Here is a 19,196-nt window from a genome sequence, read left to right on the forward strand (position 1 = left end):
ATCTTTTTTCAAGGAAGTTCCATCTTGGATTCTAAAATGGGATACATATTCTGGGGGGAAAGTGGATGAAGCTACAAGTTATTAGTGTCCTCCTTTAAATGAATCATCTTACCTAAAGCAGGATCTCCTTGGTTCATACTAAAAATTCATGGACAATAATCTTATTTTCTTATGAACTATTACAACCCAATACTCAACCTACTGTTAATTGTTTGGAGAGTTGATAAAACAGTGTAAACTTGTTTTTGCCTAAACCTTACTCAAACTCCAAAGTTAAAATAAATTCATGTACGTTGTCAGTATGGTTCTGACACTTCTGTAGCTGGTCTCAAGAGACTGGGGGGAAAGGCCATAGTTTTAAGTGCTAGAACTTTTCTAATTTGGTGTCAGAGCACAATTGTTACTCAGCTTCTTTCTTGTGAGGCTTTTTTGGGCTTCCTGGGGTTTCCCAATCTTGGAGTTCTGAGACTGGCATCCTCTGGCATGGGTGATGCTCTCTGACCAGCTGCTGGTAAATCCCCTTGGCTTTGGCTTCTGAGAAAGCTCAGCATTTCTCTGCTGAGAATGCCAATGGACAGAAAGCCTTCTTGTATGGGGTAAATAAAATGGCTTTGGATCTTGCTCTAATTTTGTTTGCCCTGAAGCTGAAGAGTATAAATCACTTATGATTGAGTTTGAACATAAGACTTTTTGATCCATACCTTTGATCCAGGGATATAAAATTCTACCAGTCCCCTGCAAAAACCTCCCTTTTTGCAGATCTCCCCTGGGTTAATTACCAAAAGCCAAAATCTGATCAAGACCTGTACAAACTACATTAGCCAACACTGCCCAGTCCCTCTGCAAAATCTTTCAAAGCTTTATCATCCTTATTTCAAAATGGATCCTTAAACTTTATGACTGCTTTGTGATCTTTTTATGTCATGTTCTAAGATTACTCATTAGTGTTTGAACTGTATAATTTTAACAATTCTGTATTAGAATTTTTCCATTTCTTGATCATAACGGGTTTTTACTTATGCTTAGAGTGCTTTTATATGCCTCCTCACTTTCCATTGTTCTAAGAACACACTTGGCTTTAATCTTTCAAATTCTGTTGCCTTTTAAATTTAACTTGTACAGATTTAGATATCTATTATCTGTCCATAAATGGTTCAGAGGAATAAGAAAACAAGGAACCCATTTAACCAATCATTATCCTCTGGCTTTTACCACCTTAAAATGGATAAACTTTTTGGCTGCAAGAGACCTCTCCCAAAGACCAAAGAAAACACTAGTGTCCTACAGGTCTGGTGATTTTGATAGAGCAACTCTAAATCAGAGCCTGTGGAATAAAGCCCTGGCATATTCAACCTCTCAGTGCTATCAGGACAGACCTCTGAAGCATTCCTTTTGTGAGATACAATATTCTCAGAGGCTATGCTTTTTTTTGTTTTTTTTTTTTAATGGGGAGCAGCCCCTCTCCACTTGCCCCTGAACCATCCACCAGCCTGACTCTCTGAGGCCGAGGCTACATTTATGATAAAGATGAATTTGGATTTCGAAGGAGGTTTTGACAAAACAGTTTTAGACTGATTTATAAACTACCCAAGCAGTTAAATATAGCTATAAGTTGAGAGAAAGAGAGAGGATGATGATTTCCCTCTAGCTCATAGTATTACTGAAGACGACCTCATTGGAGGAAGGATGACTCATGTTAAACAAGGCACCAGTAACTTGCAGATCAATTGAGTTATCCCCCAGATAATGTGATATTTGCCTCTTTGCTTAGTGTGCTTCTCTGTAAATCTCTACCTATGAAGAACTGGAGGGAAAAAATGGCAAAATGAAAACATGACAGAAGAAAAGAACAATAGGCATAGTCAGGGCATCATTCCATCTTGACTGTGCTACCACAGCTATCCACCCCAGGTCCTCAGTGTTCCCCACGGTGTCAAGCAAATGGGTCTGACTCAGGTCTCCCATGTGCTATGACAGCTCTATCATCAGAGTAAAAATGATTCCTTTTGCCCATTTTCTAATAACACTTCTTTTAAAGATTTTATTTATTTGACAGAGGGAGACACACAGAGAGAGAGGGAACACAAGCAGGGGGAGCAGGAGAGGGAGAAGCAGGCTCCCCGCGGAGCAGGGAGCCTGATGCAGGGCTCGATCCCAGGACCCTGGGATTATGACCTGAGCCGAAGGCAGACACTTAACGACTGAGCCACTCAGGTGCCCCTAATAACACTTTTTTAGAAATTCCTCATATATTTGAAATTTCTCATGTATTTGAAAGAACACTTTGGACACAATGCTTAGGTCTACATTTTTTCTACCAAAAGAAGAACCTTCAATTTTTCTAACCACCTAGGATCATGACTGGAGGCAAGGCTGGAGGGCGATCTATCGAGGGCTATCAGCAGTCTACTTTGTTAGAAATTCATTCAATGGCCAAGATACAAACTGAACCTGGAAATCCCCAAAAGTCTACTCTGGCTCTCAGATTTCTTCTGCCACAGACATCATGCTGCTAAGTTTTTATCTAAAATGTCTCACACCCCCTCTCCCCAGACACTTTGTGGAATTAGAAACCAACTGCATTTGCCAGACCAAACACAGACAGGATGCTGTTTTCCAATTGCAGATTAGTAGGCAGCCCCAATAATTTGCAATTCCCTCTAAATTTCCTATGAGATACATAGAGAACACACATTGCCCCTTTTCTCCTGCCCATCCACGCTCTCTTAAGACATTCTCATTTTCCCAAGGCTAAGGGTGTTATGACATTTTCTCAGGTCACAAGCTTCAGAGCCCCAACCAACATCACTACTACTCAAGTCTCCTTTGCCTGCTTTGCCAAGATTCTTGGCCAAGAGAGGAGAATTCCCGGGGGTGGCATCCCTTCCAAACTGCCAAAGTCTGCTTTCTGAGACGTTTTGGTCACAGCATATGAGATTTTTCAAGGCAAGTGCCTGGTTAGCACCTTCCTCCGTCTTCTGGAGATCTTAAAGCTCCCCCCCCCAACCCCCAAAAATTGCAAAGTAAATCCTCTTCAAAAGTAGCCTGAGAAACCTGGCTCTGTTAACATTTCCTTACTGTTAATAGGAAATCATTATACAGCCCCAAAGCTAAAAAAAATTCTAATTATTTCAGAACAAGCTACTGTTTTTCATATGCTGATCCCAGAGCTCCCCCTTGTGCCCTCATGGGGAACTGATTGAAGCAAGAACTGAAGGTTAGCACCTTCATTAGGTTGTGGGGTTCCAGCCGTTGCCTAGAGCACTGGTCCTCAAACATCAATGTGCATCATAATTATATAGAGAGTTTTATCAAATATGGGTGAAGAACTACCCTGTAGACCAAGACATTTTAAATTAACCTTTCAGAAAACTAAAATGCAGAACTGTTTGAGAATTTGTCTCAGAAAAAAAACAAGCCAAATCACCAAAATACCAAAATGTGGATTAAGATTAGTTCCAAAATTTTAATCTGCATCAGAATTGCCTTGTGTTTTTTATAATATTTTATTTATTTATTTTTTAAGATTTTGTTTATTTATTTGACAGAGAGAGAGACAGCAAGAGAGGGAACACAAGCAGGGGGAGTGGGAGAGGGAGAAGCAGGCCTCCCGCAAAGCAGGGAGCCCGATGAGGGGCTCGATCCCAGGACCCTGGGATCATGACCTGAGCTGAAGGCAGTTGCTTAACCGACTGAGCCACCCAGGTGCCCCTATAATATTTTATTTTTAAGTAATCTCTACCCCCAATGTGGGGCTCAAACTCACGACCGTGAGATCAAAGGTCACACGCTCCACCAACTGAGCCTGCTAGGCAACCCAGGATTGCCTTGTATTTAAAAAAAAAAATTCCTGTGCTTGACACTCAAGAGATTCTTTTGGTTTCATGAAAGATCTAGAAATTGATTTTTAAAATAGACACCCCAAGGTATTCTGTCACAGGTGATCTTAAGAAACCCTGGCAAAGACAGCTAAATTCCGTAAATAGAACAAACTGCTAGGTCAAAGGAAAAACTAACTTTTCCTCTCCTTACAAGGAAAAAAAATCAAGTTTCTAAATGCTATTATCATTTAACATCATGAGACTTTTTTTTTTATTACTTTAAAACATCAGAACCAACCTTGGGAGAGTGAGATACTTTGTAAAGGACACACCTTATCTTTGGTCATATTATCTACTTTAGCCAGAGCCCTGGAGAAGGCTTTGGAAGCCATCAAGGGAGACTCCAAGAGGCCAGACTCAAAGAGGCTAGTTGCTAAGTCCAAAAAAAAGACCTTATAGGTGCTACCATGAATAGAAGAAGCATGTGACCTCAAAGCTATATGGTGGGATATTGGAGAATAATTAAAGCAACTCTAAACACACCTTCTCATAAACAAAGTGTGGTTTGCTGCCCTGACTCCAGCTTGGATGCTGGCCCAGGGATCCTCCACCACATGATGCTCTTGAGCATCAGGCTCCCTCTGTCTCTTTCACTGATGTCTATTACCTTTCATTGTTCTCCTCTCATCATATACTTCTCTCACCTTGAAAAGGTGAAAAGAAAAATTAATTCCCAGATCCATGAGAACCAGAGAAACACAGTTGGTGAGATGTGAATACTAGTGTACCTTTATGAACCAAAGTAAACCCACAATATTGTTAGCACTGCTAATATTTTTAAGATATCAAGTAGTTGACACAACGCTTAGACCACTGATTTCCAATACTGCAGTGACATAAGCAGAAGAGCTTCAATCTCTCAAGGGTTATCGTGAATCTATCAAAAACAAAACTAAGTCAATTATTTTCTTTTTTAAAAATATACACTTTTGCTAGCTTGATAGAGAAAAACCTGCAAGTCAAACTGATCCAAAGGCACCTTAATCCTGCACAAAGATTAGGAATAATCTACACACAGAACAATGAATAAGTGCAAAGAATGAAAATCAGCAGACATTTACGTGTCACTCATACCATGAAAGCAGTAAGTAAGCTGACAGTTCTGAGGGCATGAAATTGTTCATTTTCTCTTAGTGTTCCCACCCAAGTGGACTGTATTAGTCAGATTGAGACTGTGGAGAGCTGTTGCCTCAATGCCAGTAAGTTAAATGAATTGTATTATGTATTCTACAGATGAGACTCTACCTTGGTGATCTAGATGGAAGCAATCTACCCTCTGAATCGTAGCTTCTTCCTCTGTAAGAGGATAGGGGCCAGGGTAGATCATTTGTATGCTCCATTTCCAACTCCTCCATTTTCTGATGAATGGTGGCAGAATCACCAAGGTAGTTCACTGTTGATGAAGAACTACAAGCTAGGTTATATATAGCACAGCTCTTAAGCAAATTGGGACTAAACACTATGAATAAATACAAGGATACAAACACAATAATTATATATTAAATAATTTTCAAGACTATTAGACACTTAGGCAAACAGGGTGAGAAGATGCCATTGAGGAGACTGGGAAGTACTGAGATTGGCGAGAACCTATTCCTCTTAAGAGACACTCAGCACATCCCTACAACAAAAACCTACATATTCTTCTGTTCTTTCTGCTTTGCATTCCTAGAGAATATGTTTTAAAATAGTAAGAATCTGGAGAGTTTGCTGCCTCACAATAAATACAAATGTGAAATAACCACATAGAAGTAAGAATACCTGGGGACTGAAATCACTCCTGCTCCTGGTTTGGTAGGATTGCACCTCATTTTCACAGCAGTTGACCGGCCATTGACACAAGATGTTGTAGTTGTAGAAGACCTATTACAGGGCGAATGGCATTTTACAGAACAGACAGGACATAGACCACCAAGACATAAATATCCTGTGTATAACTGCTCCCATGCTTTATGCAACAATGAAAAAGAAAAATGTGTCCAGATTCACTAATTAAGAATTTTAACACAAACTGAGCTCATTTACTTTCACTGCCTAGGAAAAGTGGACTGTCTTCTCCGGTAAAGTAATAAGTTATCTTCAAGGTGTTTAGTCAAGTTACCATAATTATAATCAAAGTCATAATCACAAAAATTTTTAAAGGGAACAGAGGTTGTATCTACTTGGGCTGATGTTGAAGTATGTGAATTACAAATACTGCCTGGACAAGGAAGTAGAGTCTCTTTTTGCCTAATTTAAAAGATATATATATATATATGTTATATATATATATATGTTATATATATATATAACAGACAAAATAGTATAGAAAAAATAGATATAGATAAAATACATATAACCAGAGAAAAGATATATATTTATACATATCAGAACGTATGTAATACTTTCAAAATAGTTCATTTTTCCTACTTTACACTAAGTCTTCCATTTAAGAACCAATCATTGAGTATCTATTAAGTATAATAAGCTACTATGCTAGGTACCATGAAGAGACATTTTTTTGATTAAAATAGTCAAGGGAAGCAGCATCTTCACTTACTTATAAAAGAAATGCACATCTGGTATTTGGCTAGGGGTTACTGGGAACATTTCTTCTTTTATATTAATATTTTGCAATGTAGTTTCAACCGTCACTCCTAGATGACAATAAAAAGAAGCTATTAAGCAATATGGAAAAATTAGATTTATTTAGTCTGTGTATCTGAATTGAAAGCAGCTTTAATCTGATACTGTCATTTGACCAGAAATATTGTATTAAATTTATGCATTCATGGTAAGATCAAGAACCATTCCAAATTCTAAAGAATAAAAAAGAAAAGAATCTACTCCACAGCCCTGTAATTTTGCTCAAGTCACTTCACATCCCTGGGCCTTACATCCTAAATCTGTAAAATTCATGAAATAATTGAGATGATCTCTAAAGCCCCTTCCAGCTCTAACATTTCAACATCCTAGCATTATTAAAATTCTTGGCTTCTGATGAGTTTTGTTGTACAAGCTGGCTATTTTGCTAATACAGCTTCTCACTAAATATAGACACACCTGAGAAAACAAAAATTTTTGTACCCAATAATTTCCAGAAAGCAACTCCAAATTTTGTTTAATCTAAAAGTCAGGCATTTCTCCCATCCCTTGGAGACAAAATGACAGCAGAGCCAAAATGCCAGCAATAACAGCAACCTCTCCTTCTGACATGGAGTTCGGAGACTGAGTGCAAATTCAGTAACTGACCTTGGTGCTGAAAATTAAAGCTGAATTCCTCTGGAGTCAATAGCAATGGTCTTCAAATTTGCTGTACATTAGAATCACCTAAGAAGCTTGTTAAATTATTACACTGTTATATGTTATATCATCATCCCAGAGGTTCTAATGAACTTGATCCCTAAAAATCACTAAGAGGTCATTCTTAAAACTTTCCTATGCCCTCTAGTCCACAAAGACAGAAAGGACAGACGGGGAATAAAGCTCAGCACATTCACCTTTGCTAAGTGTCACCAGCTTCCTTTTGGTATGAGAAAAGATTATGAAAACTGGTGGTAGATATTATGATTTAGGTTTACACAGTATTTGTTTACTGTTCTTCTTTTGTTTATAGTTTTGGTTTCTAAACTTATTCTGCTTCTTAAATTCCTAGAGAATTTGATGAAAGGCACAGACTCTCAAAAAACATCCTATCACATATGAGTTAATGCATAAATTCAGCAGATGCTTGCACTCACTTAGATTGATCAATAGATCTCAACTGCAGGGGCTTTTGAACCATGTTACAAAGTGATGATTTAGAATTACCTGTGGCCTTCAACATCTATGGCAAACACCAACACAATAACAAGTTATCAGTACTGTAATTTTAGAATAACTGCATGCATGCATATAGGAACCAAATGAAGCTTACCTAAAAATCTATCTGCCAGAATGATGGACTGTGATGATAAGGCTGCTCGGAAACCCTTACTTTCAGAAGGAATAATCGTTGACTGGCATACATATGCTCCTACCAAATTCGTGTAATCATCTGACCCTGCCACCATTTCCTTTACTGTGAAGTCTGTTATATTATTGGTACAGAGAGCCATCTTCTTCCCCTAGGAAAATAAAGTCACAAAGAGGTTTTACAGAAGAGTCAGTCTTTACATTAGATCTCAGAGAGCTCATGACCCTAATAGAGCAGTGGGCTCTCTCCTCACTACAGAGATTCTGCTTTAATTGATATGGTGTGGGGCCCAGGCACTGGCATTTTTTTTAAAAAATCTCTTGAGGAACTCCAGTGTTTAACTAGGGTTGAGTCGTTTAAATTACAATGAATATAGAAATTCAAGACTGCACTGCTCTTCCAACTGCAAGCATCATTTGTGCTGGATGAAAGCCATCTAACTTAAGGAACTAAAAGTCACCCATGAAACCTTCAATTCAAAGGATAACAATGCATTCAAAGAGACCAGATAACCCTGGTGAAGGTTTTAATGTCAAAGAAAAAGACGTGCTCTTCCTTCACCTTTATTGGCCTACTGTGGCAGAAAGGTAACGTGAAGTCTGAAGAAGAAAGCATAGAAGTCTTATTGCAGCAAAATCCTAGGACACCATCTAAATTCTTATTAGTTGGTCACTACAAGCGTCTTTATTCACCTACTCAGATTCAATGACGTGTAACTACTCAACTACACAGAAAGTTGAAGGGAATACAGGAGTTTACTTTTTAAATCATTTAATCAGTTGGAATATATAATTTATAAAAATTGGAGGATGGTTTAAATATACTATAGTCCCACTGCAAACAACTACAGCTTTATAATTTCTATGTAGGAATGTATAAAGGGAAAAAAGATGATGATTTTATTGCTCTTAGATGTAGGGTGAGCACACATGGGGCACTAAGAAAGGAACCTAGATTTAACTTTCTTCATGTAGCTAGCAGTCCAAACTTATAAAATGTTCTCCCTCCACTAAGCTTTTTCACCACAGTACAGGTACAATATATTGTTAAATTGTTGAAGCTGAGAAGAGGAAAGCAATGGAAAAGATTAGAGAGAAGCTATTGAGGAAAGAAAGAGGAAAACAGCAATAAAAGGAAAGGAATGAGAATAAAAAGGAAAGGAAAATAAAGAGGACAGAAAAGAAGAGGGGATAGAGGGAAGGCAAGACAGTGCTAACACAGGCGTAAGGACAAAAAGAAATATAACACGTAATGTAATGAATCTCGTTCACCGTGTTCCACTCAGTATTTAGCAGAACAGGTATTTAATATGTATTTATTCATTGAATGAACTGAGTGACAACCTATCGAGTGTGTTAGATCACTCCCTTTAAAATCAGAACAGGACAAACACCACACCACGTAAAATTTATAGATCTTTTTGCCTGAAAACGTCTGTGGTCATCAGATCTCTTTTTATTTCCTTTGTACAAAGTTTGGCACAGCATCTCATAATGAAGACCACTGGAGATATCGGAGTTAATATGGAAAAAAACATGGAGGAAATGCCTTATTACATTTTCATCTTTGCTAATGGTGTATACATACACGTACTTCCCAACCCTAACCTCGTAGATCTATAAAAATATTGGGCATCTAATCCTCTAACTCTTCCCATTACCAGCATTAATTAAAGCTTCTTCCCACAGAAAGATAAGATCCCAGTATTTATTAGCAGATACCAACTGATCAGCTGACATGTGTTCTCTGTTTACCTCCTTTTTTATTTTTAGACAAACTTCCTCTTGGAGGTCTTTTTCTTTTTAAAACAGAAAATCGACAATATGAAGAACAGTAGAACATTTTCAAACCAAAACTGCCTGCCTAAAAAACAGGTGGGACTGACAAGCCCGAACCAGTTGGACAGAAATGAAAGATCCTTCAAGCACCTACACCCTAACTCTGAGCTCTGGGGCTCCAGGGGCTGGGGAATAAGTGCTTTAATGGATGGAGATGCAGACAAGGCTGGCCCTGCTGGAGAAAGCTGCCAATGTGCTAGGAGGCAACACAGGATTTAAGCAATCACAGCTCCATTTCTGACATTTGGTTGTTAGTTTCTGTAGAGATTTTATTGGGCCATCCACACAGAAAATATCAACTCAATCAGAACTGAAATACAGCTCCATCTCACTCTGACAGCCAGAACTCACCTCGTGCCCACATAAACTAATATTGAAGAAGTGGAAGTATTTGGTTCCTTTGGAGGTAAAGCTGGGTCCATTCATTAATGAGCCCACGCTGCTGAGGTTGCTGAAGTCATAGTGCAAACTCTGATTCTCTTTTTCATGGTGGAAAAAGCAGTCACTATAGCAAACTGAGTGGTCCTTTGATTAAAGATTAAGAAATAAAAAATAGATATATAGTAGAAAAGGAAATATTAGCTGCTATGAAAAATGTGTTTCAAAAACAGTTCTACATTTAAAAACTCTTTTGGTAATTTTGTCTTATATTTTATCACATGAATATGGAGATTTTCTAAACAATAATTAAAATATTCCAAGATATACTTGCTGCTCTCCATATATTCCTATGGCCAACCCACTGGGGGAGTTTACTCGCTCTCCCTTAACAGAATACACAAAAATCTAATTTTAATATTTTTGGAAAGCATTCTTATTTGGGTGCTTTTCTTAATATCTTATGCCCCCAGGAACTGGGGCTTTCATGGCATATAATACGTGTTCAAGTGCTTAATAAATGTAAGAGGAGAGAAAACAGGAAGAAGAATGAAAAGGCCATTTCTAAATAGAACTACTTCGTAGTTCCTGGAGAAACATGAAGGATATCTTGTGAGTGTCTCTATTAAAGTGTGCTTTCCTGGGGAGAACCAAAAGACACACTCACTTACCTGAGTGCTTCTACTCCCAGGCCCACATGGAATACAAGCCTCCTTGCCATAGACTTGATGTATGGACAGGTAGGTGTCAGGTGGACACTCCTTGCACTGGTTGGTTTCTTTCTCAATGTAGTGGCCTGGGGGGCAGGGGACACACGATGAGCCCGACTGCTCAGAACCGAGGGCACAGGCACGGCATGAGGACGCCACCCCATCAACGGCATTAGTGGCAGTGATAGAATAAATCTTCACCATGTCATTGATGAACCGTCTATTCTAGAAAGAGAGCAGAAAGTAATGACTTCTGCCTTGGGGCTTAATTGTACAACCAGATTGTTTTGTATTGATATCACCAAAATAGCTAAGTAGAGTGTTCCAGCCTAACAGTTTATAATCGATAGTGGATTAATATTATTTCTTCTTGGTTCTTTTAAAAAAAACAATCTTAAATCTTAACACTAGGAGCTAATTTCCATAGTAATGGAGTTCCAGGAGGTTATCCGCAATCACCGCAAGATCAGGCATATTTATAGGCTTTACATCTGGAAGAACTGGTATGGTTTAACAGAGGAGCAACTTTATCTCCCATCATAGTTTATTCAGGGATCAGCCTAACTGTAATGATACAATAGGATATTTGCCATATAGCAAGTGGTAAAGCCTTAGATGAGGGGTTAGTCTTGAAAGACTAGGACTCTGCTCCTCACCCAACACTGTGAGGCCATCACACCACCCCTCTGAGCCTTTCTCTCTCTTTCTCCAGTACTTTCCCTGTGTATGGATTTCTAGTGAAGGGATGCACAGTAGAGAGCAAATCCCTGGGTCTAACTATACTTTTCCTTCTTGTGACACCGGGTCAATTAAGATCTAGTTCTCACCAGGCAGTGGGCACCATTTTATCAGTAGAGAACAGAGCTACCCTAGACTACTTAATGTTTTTCTCTGGGGTAAAGACAACAGGAAGACAAGGAAGCACTCCACAGCACGTTCATGCCCCACCTGGTGGTAACCCGAACACTCATCAAGAACAATTAGCATCAAGTAACAACTGAGAATGGGTTTCCCAAGGAAAGCCCAAAGAGACAAGAGAAAATGTTCTGCATTTGTCACCACAGTTTAAAGTGGTTTACCTTGTTTGCACCTTGGGAAGTTCACGTCTATGGAGATCCACAAAAGTAACAGTCCTGCTACTATTGAAACATACAGTGGAACTTACTTAGGGGAGGATTAGGGTCTACTCTAGCAGGGACAGTAGAAGAAAATAAATAATTCTGTGTGTTAACCCAGTTGTGTGTACATACACACTCTCCAGGCTATACAAGGAGACATCACTACAATGAAATAATAAGCCAACACCAGTTAATGGCTCCAGGACAAATGTCAGATCATTCAGAAAAAGAGGAAGACAGTCACTAGCCTTCTCAAAGTCTTAGAAAGCTTTAAAAAATATGTTTTTAAATAACTACAAAATCAGATTTTCTTTCTCTTAAGCTTTCAACAAATATATCTGCTTAGCATAGTTAAGCTTTCAACAAATATATCTGTTTAGTATAGAACGATCCAAAGAGACATTGTGTTATTCAATTTCATATATTCTTGCTCTCAAAAAATATATATACCATTTTTATCCAAATCCACTCCCTAACCAAATGATTGATCCCACATCAATAAAAAACTAAGTCTTTTCCTCCAAAAGATCTGAGTGATCATTGTGTATGAATGTCCATTGGGAGCGTCATCTTTGTATTTGAAAAAAAAAAAAAGTGCTTGGAACTTACATCTTGACCCTGATTGGTTCTCTGGAAAGCCCATGTAAATGTAAATGTTGCATTCTTGAAGATGATGTGGGTGTAAGCTTGCTTTTCTTTGGTTCCACCCCATGATTCCACCACATTGGTACTTTTCCTATTAATATCCTAATATATAGTAGAAAAATATAAACAAAAAAGCACAAATTCAGGATTAATATACATATGTATACATTACAAATATGTGTCTTTACAATAACCCCTGTAGGGTCAGTGAATATTTATCTGCAGAGCACATCACCCTAGAACTCTCAAAACCTCCCTTCAAGTCTACACAAGCACTCACTAGCTTAGTAATTACAATTTTTCAACCACATTGCCAATATAACCTGAAAGAGGTATCAAATTATAGTACATTTAAGAATGTATGTGTGCATGTGTGCCTGTGTGCACGTGACTCTAGCTTAGGAAATACACTTTGAAAGGAAAACATAATTCCTCCAACTTCTCACAGTAAACTTCTAGGCTCCTCAGAGAATAGCAAGGTTTTTCCATGTTTGCCTTTTTCCTTGCGAGATTCTGATAGGCAGCTCTTGCACAGGAATTCTAAGTTCCCTCTGAATGACACTTGCAACTTCCAGGCTTCTCCAAGTGTACATTAACCAGAATGTTATTTTAAGTCCAAAGAATCTTCTTCTGCTTAAACTTGAACTCCAAAGGAATTCGTGTAATATCTTATTTCTGATTTCCTTAGCTAAATTCAATATTTAGAATATTCTACAAATGTGTAACATTCCAACCAGTGTGCTGTCATTAATGTGATTAGAAAGCAAATATAGTAAGTCAACCAAATAATGCAATACGCATCTAATTAATTTGAAGTGAAAACCAAACCTAGCCTTGAATTTTCTAATTAGTGGTCCCTACAGAAACCCTAATAGATGACTTAGAAATTTGGATGGGCTTCTGTTACATTATCTGGGATGTTGACAATATGACGGCATGAGCCCAAGATATGTCCGTTTCTTTCTCTGTTATAAACATAGGAGTCAAACCTTATAAAGTAATCAAATATGCTATAAAGAGATGTGTCTTGAGTTCACACCACAGACAGGAATAACAGAATGTGCTGGTTACACATTACAGAATTCCCCACGTTACCAAATGACCAAACCACCATACATGCCACTTCCTAAAAGAAGCTCAGAATACACAGACAGTGCTCTGTTAAACATCATATTTCTAGATATTTATTCCAATAATAAGTGGAATTTATTGCATTACCATAAATAATGCCATCTTACCTTTGTACAACACTGCATGCTTTTGAAAGCATTTCTATACACTATTTAATTGACATCACAAAAAATCCTGTGAGAAAACCAAATCAAACAGAGAGGAAAGAAAACTAACAGATTCTGCTATGAGCTAAAAACTCTTAAGATTGATTCATGAAAATAAATAGCTATGATCTCTACCCTCAGGAGTGCTTGGTCAAGTGAGAGAGAAAAAAAACATCAATATAGTCACATAATTAAAATAGAGTTTTCTTGAAGAGTTTTTGGAGCACACTAGAGAGAGCGGCTAATTTTACTTAAAGGATTAAGAGAAAGCTTCCCAGAAGAGGTGAAGTTTGAGCAGCCCTTGAATTATGAGTGGGAGTTCACCAGACAAAAGAGCCAAAGGAAGAAAGCCATTGGGGCTTAGAGTGCCAAGGCAGGAGAACTGAAGTACAGGGTGTTCCTCTAACAAATTCACGGTATCCTAAGAGGTGTGAGTAGTAACAGTGGACTTGTGAAACAGAAGCTGGGCAAAGAGTACAAAAAGCCATAATGATGTCATGCTAAGAAATTTTAAGCGTATTCAGAGGCGATTGGCTCTCAAACTTTAGTTGATGTTAGAACCACCCTCATGGCTGTCTAAAATACAGATATCTGGGCGCATCACCAGAGTTTCTCATTAAGACTAGAATATGGCCGAGAAACCTACGTTTCTAACAGATTCTCAGGTGATGCTGGTCCAGGGACCACACTTTAATAGCCACTGCCATAGGCAGTAGCCAACCAGCAAGGTGAAGGAGGCAGATTTGCTGTGGAGGCCGCCATTACTGTTTTTATGTTTATAAAGGTAATTTTGACAGCAGCATATATGAGAGAATGGAGAGAGAATACAGACAGCTGCTGAGAAATAATGAGAGTCTGGACTTCAGCAATGGTACTGAGGATGAAGAGCTAACAGATTAAAGAAATAGGAAGGCAGAGCTGGGAATTGAATAATTATTAGTTATTTGTGGCGTATTAAATGGATGTGTTGAAGATTATTCATGATCTTCTTTCACTACAACAAAGTCCTTCCCCGTCCCCCCACCCCCCCGCCAGGAAGAAAATAGTCTGCCTTCCTTGAAGCTGGTAGTAATCACAAATATTTATTTATTTATGTATTTATTTATTCATTTATTCATTTATTTTTAAAGATTTTATTTATTTATTTGACAGAGAGAGACACAGCAAGAGAGGGAACATGAGCAGGGGGGAGTGGGAGAGGGAGAAGCAGGCCTTCCACAGAGCAGGGAGCCCGGTGCCGGGCTCGATCCCAGGACCCTGAGATCATGACCTGAGCTGAAGGCAGACGCTTAAAGACTGAGCCACCCAGGCACCCCACAAATAAATATTTAAATCTTCATCTAACTTGTATATCATGGAGGAAACTGTTAACAGACTGCTAACTAGCTACTAAAAGACTGGGGAAAAAGCAAAAACAATGTCTAGGAAGTCACTACTTACAGTATTAAAATCTTAGCCAACAACCTTCTAATACCCGCACAAGGTCTTAATAAATTTTATGTTCCTACTTTTCTCAAGCTAAGAGTTGAAATGTGTAGGGCATCTAGAAAAAATTGAGCAAAATTATGACATGCACATAGTAATGTTCTTTGCCTATAGTTATTAAATTTAACAGTGAAGAGTTTCCTTTCTTCCCAATGCCCTACACCCCCATTATTTTCTACCCTCACTTATAAATACAGGTTTTTCCTTCCTAGTGGTTTGAACTACAGAATGGTTATTAGAGGAGAATTTCTTTGTGCTGATGGCATATCATTATGAAGGAGTTTTTACCAGATTAATATTCCCTGACTTCCGTCAGTCACCCAAGCCCCCTTGCTCAGTCCTCCCCATGAGGACACAAGCTTTCTTTGTGGGCTGCACTGCACATTTCTTAGTGACTTCTTTAGATATTTTTTAATTTTTTGCAAGGAGACCTAAGAATGGGAAGAAAAATGGGATTCTTATCCCAATTTGCATGAATGAACTGACACTTGAAAGAACATGCTAAGCTTAGAAACCCACCTTTGAAAGCCCCTCTTTCACTTACCACCATGAAATACAGAACACAGTCAGCCGAACAGAGGGTCTCAAAGACAAATGTTATTCTTCCCAGTTCAGAACCCATGGCTCCAGTCATAGATGTTGGTGGCCTATTTGACAGATTAAAATTATAATATTTATTGTATATTCTAAATAGAGTATGGCACAAAACTAAGTCACTTTTTCCATTAAGCTGAAAGCCATGCTCTTCTCTTCCCCTAATCCATGGTTCCCCACAGCCACAACTTCTTCCTTACTCCATCTCTGCATGCCCAGACCATTCCAGTAAGGAGTCTACACAACGATGGTAATATGCTTGAATCTCCTGTGTAAATATTACCATCCATCCTAAAGTAAGAAAAATATGCCTTATCGGGAAACTTCAACATGGGGAACTAAAGCAAAAAGTGATTTAAACAGTTATAACATACTACTTAACAGATAAAACTGAGACAAAAATAAACTTATAAACCAAAGATACCCCCACAAACAACAACTTGGACAAAGACCTCTTCATTAAGCATCCAATAATCATGGTTATTGTAACATTTGGATAGAATTATTGTTAAAAACTTTCAGCTTCATCTAAATATACAACTAATAGTTATAGTTACAATTCTACAGATATTCTTAAATGTAATACATTATCCTAAAACAGCTTGTTATTTGCTAAGTCCATCACAATGTAAGTATATTTTATGAAGGCCGTCCTACTTCATCTATTTCTATAGGGAAACAGGCATGAGGATTCTTACAGAAAGGAATCAGAATTGGTTTTCCTTACTTAAATCCTGGGATATGCAAGTTTAAGATCAGGTAATCATTATCCGAACCTCCAGCCCCACTCTGGATATGATCTCCAGCCACTTCCCAACCTAGAAATGAAATGAGGCATCTTTATCAGTAAAAATCCCATTATTGATTTCCAACAACCTTTTTAAATATGGTAAAAAAAAAAAAAAAAGGACTATTAGTGTTTATGTTCAAAGTTAGAAATACTCCATGTTGATCTTCTACTTAGATGATTTGTCCATTGCAGTGAGTGGGGTATTAAAGTCCCCTACTATTATTGTATTATCATCAATGTGTTCCTTTAATATCATTATTAATTGGCTTATACAATTGGCTGCTCCCAAGTTAGGAGCATAAATATTTATAATTTTTAGACCTTCTTGTTAGATAGATCCTTTAAGTATGATGTGTCCTTCGTCATCCCTTACTACGGTCTTTGCTTGTATGATATGAGGATTGCTACCTCAGCTTTCCTTTTTTATCCATTAGCATGATAAATGTTTCTCCACCCCCTTACTTTCAACCTGGAATTGTCTTTAGATCTAAAATGAGTCTCTTGTAGACAGCATATGGATGGGTCTTGCTTTTTTATCCACCTGATACCCTGTGTCTTTTGATAGGGGCATTAGCCCATTTACATTCAGGGTAACTATTGAAAGATATGAGTTTAGTGCCACTGTATTACCTGTAAAGTCCCTGTTTCTGTAGGTTGTCTCTGTTTCTTTCTGGTCTATGTTACTTATGGGCTCTCTCTTCACTCACAGGATCCCCTTTAATATTTCTTGCAAGACTGGTTTAGTAATCACAAATTCTTTTAGCTTCTGTTTATCCTGGAAGCTATCTCTCCTTCCATTCTGAATGGAAGGAGATATGCTGGATAAAGTATTCTTGGCTGCACGTTTTTCTCATTTAGTACCCTGAATATATCATGCCAGTCCTTTCTGGTCTGCCAGTCTCTGTGGATAAGTCTGCTGCCAGTCTAATGTCCCTACCCCTGTAAATTAAAGAGTTCTTCTCTTGAGCTGCTTTCAGGATTTTCTCTTTATCTCTGAAATTTGCAAGTTTCACTATTATATGTTGGGATGTTGATCTATTTTTATTGATTTTGAAGGGTGGGTTCTCTCTACATCCTGGACTTGAATGCCTGTTTCCTTCTCCAGATTAGGGAAGTTCTCAGGTATGATTTGTTCAAATATACCTTCTGTCCCTCTCTCTCTTTCTTCTTCTTCTGGGACCCCAGTAATTTTAATGTTGTTTTGCTTTATGATATCACTGATTTCTCAAAGCCTCCTCTCCTGGTCCATTAGTTGTTTTTCTCTCTTTCCCTCAGCTTCCTTCCTTTCCATCATCTTGTCTTCTATGTCACTGACTCTCTTCTGCCTCATTTATCCTAGCTGTTAGAGCATCCATTTTAGACTGCATCTCAGGTAAAGCATTTTTAATTTCGGCCTGATTAGATTTTATTTCTGCACTAAGAGATTCTCCAAGTAAAGGAGGGAGCAAGTGGCTACATTGAGTATTATCACGAGAGGCAGACCAAATTCTCTAAAAGATCAAATAAAAGTTCTAGATAATCTTTACTAGTAAGTGAATACACACACACTCACACACACACACACAATGCTTTCATGAGTTCATTCAATTCCCTGGCCTTCCCAATCTTATTTTTCCTCCATAGATCTTAACTTCTTCAACTTAGAACTCAATCACAGGATCTTTTAGGAACACAAACCCTCATGGTCGAGTAGTACCTACTGTATTTTCTCTTCTTCTCCCTTATGATAATTTCCTAGAAATGGGATTATTGGTCAAAAAAGAGAATATTTCATAATGTTTAATACATATTATGGCTTTGTCTTTCCCTCTCTCACTCATCTGTTTAACCAACACTATTCATGGACCTACTATTTTTCAATCTTTGTTTCAGGTGTTCACCTCACTTCCTACATCCCAAGTATATGTATTTCAGATAGGTGCTGATTTAAAACAGATGCAATTTAAAAGAATTATTTAAAACAACAAAATATAATATAGAGAAAAAGTGAGCTCATAAAAATTGCTAATGAAATGAAAAGAGTAAAAGGATGCATTTTGATATAAAATCCTAGTATTTGTAACACCTACTCCTAGCATCAAGTTTAAAAATACACGTACAGATACTGTCACTCATTCAACCAGCAAATATTTCAGAACAATGAAGAGCTAGCCTCTCTCAGGTCTTAAAATATTGGAACAAATAAAAACTGAACCAGGATGAAATAGAAAACCTGAACAGACCTATAACCACTAAGGAAATTGAAGCAGTCATCAAAAATCTCCCAAAAAACAAAAGCCCAGGGCCAGATGGCTTCCCAGGGGAATTCTACCAAACATTTCAAGAAGAATTAATACCTATTCTTCTGAAACTGTTCCAAAAAATAGAAATGGAAGGAAAACTTCCAAACTCATTTTATGAGGCCACCATTACCTTGATCCCAAAACCAGACAAAGACCCCATCAAAAAGGAGAATTACAGACCAATATCCCTGATGAACATGGATGCAAAAATTCTCACCAAAATACTAGCCAATAGGATCCAACAGTACATTAAAAGGATTATTC

At 38.0% G+C, this 19,196-nt stretch overlaps 1 protein-coding gene across 1 annotated transcript in view; it reads right to left on the minus strand.

Annotated features, from left to right (window-relative positions):
* ELAPOR2 (endosome-lysosome associated apoptosis and autophagy regulator family member 2) overlaps nucleotides 1-19,196 on the minus strand; it is a 46,271-nt gene that overhangs the window by 24,332 nt on the left and 2,743 nt on the right. Inside the window, exons 2-9 of the mRNA XM_044920222.1 lie at nucleotides 16,588-16,698; nucleotides 15,811-15,913; nucleotides 12,469-12,606; nucleotides 10,703-10,966; nucleotides 10,005-10,178; nucleotides 7,777-7,966; nucleotides 6,421-6,517; nucleotides 5,643-5,744 (exon numbers count right to left, since the gene is read on the minus strand). Coding sequence (XP_044776157.1) covers nucleotides 5,643-5,744; nucleotides 6,421-6,517; nucleotides 7,777-7,966; nucleotides 10,005-10,178; nucleotides 10,703-10,966; nucleotides 12,469-12,606; nucleotides 15,811-15,913; nucleotides 16,588-16,698 — 1,179 coding nt within the window. The remainder of the gene's footprint in view (nucleotides 1-5,642; nucleotides 5,745-6,420; nucleotides 6,518-7,776; nucleotides 7,967-10,004; nucleotides 10,179-10,702; nucleotides 10,967-12,468; nucleotides 12,607-15,810; nucleotides 15,914-16,587; nucleotides 16,699-19,196) is intronic.

This window comes from Neomonachus schauinslandi, chromosome 12 (genome assembly GCF_002201575.2).
Source record: "Neomonachus schauinslandi chromosome 12, ASM220157v2, whole genome shotgun sequence".
Lineage (NCBI taxonomy): Eukaryota > Metazoa > Chordata > Mammalia > Carnivora > Phocidae > Neomonachus > Neomonachus schauinslandi.